This window comes from Sinocyclocheilus anshuiensis, unplaced genomic scaffold (genome assembly GCF_001515605.1).
Source record: "Sinocyclocheilus anshuiensis isolate Anshui unplaced genomic scaffold, SAMN03320099.WGS_v1.1 scaffold807, whole genome shotgun sequence".
NCBI classification, from domain to species: domain Eukaryota; kingdom Metazoa; phylum Chordata; class Actinopteri; order Cypriniformes; family Cyprinidae; genus Sinocyclocheilus; species Sinocyclocheilus anshuiensis.
Window position 1 is genome coordinate 148,213 of NW_015551077.1, and position 5,309 is coordinate 153,521.

At 36.3% G+C, this 5,309-nt stretch overlaps 1 protein-coding gene across 2 annotated transcripts in view; it reads right to left on the minus strand.

The window, feature by feature from the left end:
* Nucleotides 1-5,309, minus strand: part of LOC107662441 (S phase cyclin A-associated protein in the endoplasmic reticulum-like) — a 127,417-nt gene that overhangs the window by 29,031 nt on the left and 93,077 nt on the right. For both annotated transcript variants that reach the window (XM_016452465.1, XM_016452466.1), the window contains exon 25: nucleotides 2,120-2,340. In XM_016452465.1, coding sequence (XP_016307951.1) covers nucleotides 2,120-2,340 — 221 coding nt within the window. The remainder of the gene's footprint in view (nucleotides 1-2,119; nucleotides 2,341-5,309) is intronic.

A 5,309-nucleotide genomic window follows, 5' to 3' on the forward strand; every position in this document is an offset into this window, starting at 1 on the left:
GCTGCTACCAGTCAGATTAAATAATTTACACTGCAAATAACAATAATTACAACTGCAATAAATAATGTTATGAGATTAATGTTTTAAATGCATTTATGAATATACAAATAAGAAATGTTGAGGGGAAAAATGCATACTTTTCAAAATACTTCTCAACTAAACTACCAGTAAGTGGCAGTAAGTCACTTAATGAGTAAGTCATGGAGTCATTCATTCAACTGATTAAGTGTGTGTTCATGCTGTTATCTTAAGGACATCCGTGGACAGCTGACTCAAAGTTTTTCATATTCTTCATATTCTGTGTGGTGGTCAGATAGAAATTAATCTTTTCCAATAAGTTTAAATTGATTTTATAAGCTGCACCTGAATTGGCATTTAGATGTATTTACACACAGTTTAATGCATTTAACCTGCAGTTACAAATGCATAAATAATTTGATATATTAAACATAAAAAAACTGAATACTGACTGATATTTGAAATTATTTAAAAAATGAAAAGATACTTTAAATTAAAACCGCCAGTAGGTGGCAGCAAGTCACTGTTAATAAGTGAGTCATTGCGATTGAACTGAATCATTTGGCTTAACATAATGCGTGCACTCTGTAGGTGTTTTGAATGTTTTTTTGCGCTGTGAGAATATTGAGCAAAATAGCTCACTTGTCATGGTGTTACTTAACTATATCATGTTATGAATAAACTAAACATTGTGAATTTTTACCTCAGCGTGTTTCTTCTGAGTTTATGTGTGCTATCACGCTCATTTGTTATGAAGACTCTCACAAAGAGACAAACAGAGTGAGCCTCAGCGCGACCTTGTATTCTGTATTCTGCTAACTTACTGCAATTCTCTCTGATGACGCAGTAACTTACCGCGGGGAAGAAAAAATCTTGGGTCTGTCCAATGATTGTAAACAGTCATTAGGTCCGTCAGATTGAAGATATTTTAGCGGTAATGAGACCAAAAATAATTAAGACCCATCGAATCCGAATTTAAGACATTTAAGACTTTGATAAAGTTGTTGTCTCCCAAAAGAAAGAATTGACTCTCAACAGCCTAAATGAGTTGTCAGTAATTCGAATCCCACTTCTGTGATGGCTACACGTCACATGGTAACACATCTGCATTATGCCTGCCTATGTTCTATGTTGAACGGCCGCGAACAACTTGACCCGCCCTCAAACACTGTAGCTTGTTCATGTGGTTAACATCATGTCGAGAAGATGCTGTGTCCTACGCTATGAAAGTAAATTTGTTTTATTTTCACCTCCGAAAGATGAGGCTGCAAAGAATCAGCAGTTAAAATTCATTTTTTCCGCTGTACCACAGCAGTACACCCACAATCTTTTTTGTGTTCCCGTCATTTTACTGACGACTGCTTCTCTCATCTCGACGATTTCAAAACGGGATTCACAAATCCCGCTCAGTACCCAGTACCCAGTTTATTTGGACCAGCTGGCTCCACTGAATCACAACCTGTAAGTATGATGAATAATAGACGTTTATATTTTCTATGGAGCGTTCCAAATATGGAACTATGGCAATACGCGGTAGACCAATCACAACAGGCTGGGCCAATCAGAGCAGTGTAGGCTCACGGAGAGGAGGGGTTTAGAGAGACTGAATCTTAGAACTGCTTTGAACAAATCATTTGAGAATCATTGGAAAATGAGGTGATGGTAAATGCATATTTTGAAAAAACTAAAGCGTTTTTTGACCTTGCATGCATGTAAACCTATTGTAGGAGACTCCCAAAACAATATTAGAAACCTTAAAAATAGCATAATAGGGGCACTTTAAAGAAAATGTTTTCCTGCCTCCAATTGCCTGATGAGCAGGAGGAGAGGTGTGTGGAAAAGGGAAATGAAAAGGAAAACCTGAGCTTTAAGACCAGGATAGAATGTCACAAATACAGTAAAAAAAAAAAAAAACCCCAGAAAGGCAGGTTACTTTGCACTTGTTTGGCTGATTTTAAATCAGCACAGTTTTCTTTGTTATGTTCAAAAATGTATGTGATAATGTAACTTGTTGTGTGTTAATCAAACACTGGACATAACAATAGCATTCAAGAAGCTGGATCAGGAAGAGTCATGGAAAGAAAACGTATAAAGTAATAACCTAATGAGATCTTGAGCACGTGTGTTGAAGTTCTCACTGGCAGCAGGTCTGCTCTTGGTGTCCGGAGTGCATATACGTGGTGCATCTCCATCCAAATTAGGTGGGTGCAACTGCCCCAGCGCTGTGGCAACTGTCTGCAGAAGTCCTGTAGTCAAACCCTCAAAGACCTGCTTATTGACACTGTGGCCGAAGATGGACTTGTCCTCATCTGGCACGAAGAGCTATAGAAACAGGTATAGATGTGTTAGTCGTCATTGATGGAAACAGAAAAAATAAAAGTCATTGCGAGTAGACCTGTAGTCACTACCTTGATCCTACCAAGAAACAAGACAATGGGGTCTAGACACGTTGGAGCTTTCAGGTTTCATCAGGAGCTACAGATGAAACATGTCTATGAGCGCGTCAAACATGGGAAGGTCTAAAACTACAGTCATGTTCAAACAACTGTAGGCAGTTTGGAGCTTTAATGCAGTGTTGTTACCGTCACTTACACCATTAACGTTGTTTGTACTGCTGCAAATCCTTCTATTGCTGCAGTTTACAATAAACACAATCAAATTAATTACATCCCTACAAGATGTACAGTACTTTAAGCAAACATTGAAACTTTTTAGAAATTTGCAAACACTTGCTCTACTGACTGATGGTTGTCTCTTACACCAATCTTGGCAGTGATGGACATCCGAGATAACTCAACAACGGCCCATACTGGTCTCAATATCCAGCCCAGCACTGCTGCACAATAGACAGGGTCATTTAAACCTCGGCTTGCATTTTAAAACATGTCCAATTAAAGCAGAGAGTGCAAATAAAAAGGATCCTGTCCTCTTTTGTTTCCACGCGCAAGCCATTAATCTTTGGTTGGAATCCTGATCTTCTAGCCCATAAATAACTACAAGGGCGCTGTTCTATTATTCATCAGCCCTGGGTTATAAATTGGTAGTTACAACTCGAAGCGACATTGTCACCAGTGGTGTGCCAATGGAGGGCATATGAGAACTCTGCAAGGTATTCCCTTGTTGGCGGGCACCACTGGCAGGCTTGAGAAAGATGGGTCATGTAACAAGAATGTTCCTTGGATGCAAGGACAGGGAACATAAATGGGTTTTTTTCAGTTAATGTTTATACATCAGAGTGATGCATGCAAGGGCAATAACTTAAACTGCCTTCTATGATAATTCTCTTTCATGCCAACTACCATCACAAACATAATTAAAATGGTAAGTTAGTTAATGCTAATTAAACTGTCAGCATGTTTATAGCTTCCTACCTGAACCTTGAATAAAGTTTGTTGCATGTACAGTAAAGCAGGGATGCATATTTAGCCAGTATAATTGGACCATGCACTTTTGCATTTGCCTAAAAGTATTTTTTTTTCTGTCCAAAAAAGTTACAAAACACAAAACAAAAAAGTATACAAAACAAAATAATTTGATTTATTCAAAAATGAAAACAAAAAAATTAATGTTTAACATAACTGTAATATTGATTTAATATCAAAAAATAAATAAATGTGAAAAAATGCAATGAAAAGTATAAATATGCTTGTATTATGTGTAAAAAAAATGAATGAATTAATAAAACAAAAAAAAAAAAGAACACTGGCAGGCTTGAGAAAGATGGGTCATGTAACAAGAATGTTCCTTGGATGCAAGGACAGGGAACATAAATGGGTTTTTTTCAGTTAATGTTTATACATCAGAGTGATGCATGCAAGGGCAATAACTAAACTGCCTTCTATGATAATTCTCTTTCATGCCAACTACCATCACAAACATAATTAAAATGGTAAGTTAGTTAATGCTAATTAAACTGTCAGCATGTTTATAGCTTCCTACCTGAACCTTGAATAAAGTTTATTGCATGTACAGTAAAGCAGGGACGCATATTTAGCCAGTATAATTGGACCATGCACTTTTGCATTTGCCTAAAAGTATTTTTTTTCCTGTCCAAAAAAGTTACAAAACACAAAACAAAAAAGTATACAAAACAAAATAATTTGATTTATTAAAAAATGAAAACAAAAAAATTAATGTTTAACATAACTGTAATATTGATTTAATATCAAAAAATAAATAAATGTGAAAAAATGCAATGAAAAGTATAAATATGCTTGTATTATGTGTAAAAAAAATGAATGAATTAATAAAAAAAAAAAAAAAAGAAAAAAAATTCTGTAACATTTATTAATTTCCCAAAACATTTTGCCATTTGTTATATAGGACAATTTAATGTGTCATATATAAGGTTAAATGCATTAAGGTGGTTTTAGACTAGTCAGACATCATTGGTTAAAAACAAGAAATACAAACAGACTTTAGCACAGGTACAGCCCATGTTAAATTGGCAGTTTTTACAGAGGAGTAGGTACTGAGAGAGCAGGCAAAACCAGCTACATTCTCCACAAATCTAATTACAGAGAAGGGAAGGGTGGACGCCAATACTGGCCACAGTGAAACACACACACACACACACACACACACACACACACACACACACACACACACTGCTACATAGGTCAGCTTGCAAAAATAACTTAATATAATATTGCTCTTTACTGTATTTTTCACTTCACTTGGGTGAATATTCTGTCTGTTTCTATCATTCACATTTCAAATAATCAGTGGGCTGACTGACTGTTGAGTTGAGTTTGAAATAAACCCCTGTACCCCCAGGAAATATTAGGTCTCTTAGACTGGGATGCACACTGACTGGGGCTTAATGATTTGCCAAACCAATGTTTCTTGCGCAAACACACAACCACAAGCCCTATATGACTCAGTCACTGGGTCTCATTCACTAATTGTACGCACATATTAAACATGCATGCACAGACACAATTAATCAAAATCTGCATCTACATTAAAATGCAATGTGAAAAAACACACACACTCAAATATTAGTAAATTAATAAAAGTGGGATATGTTCTGCATGAAAATGCAGCCAATTGTGTAGAATTTTGGTAATAGTGTTAGCACCTGTTGCAAATTCAGTGGAACAATTTTCTGTTACTGTTTATGATGTTCTTTTCAATCAACGCTGAGAGACTTACGTAAACATGACCCCAATGGCATCTGTGTGTCTTTCCATACTTTGTCTCAATGACATCTTAAAAAGCTTGAAGCGTAGCATGATCTTGGTTCTGAAAGCCCCTTTTCCAAAAATCAAAGGGCAGGATGGTGGGAGCGA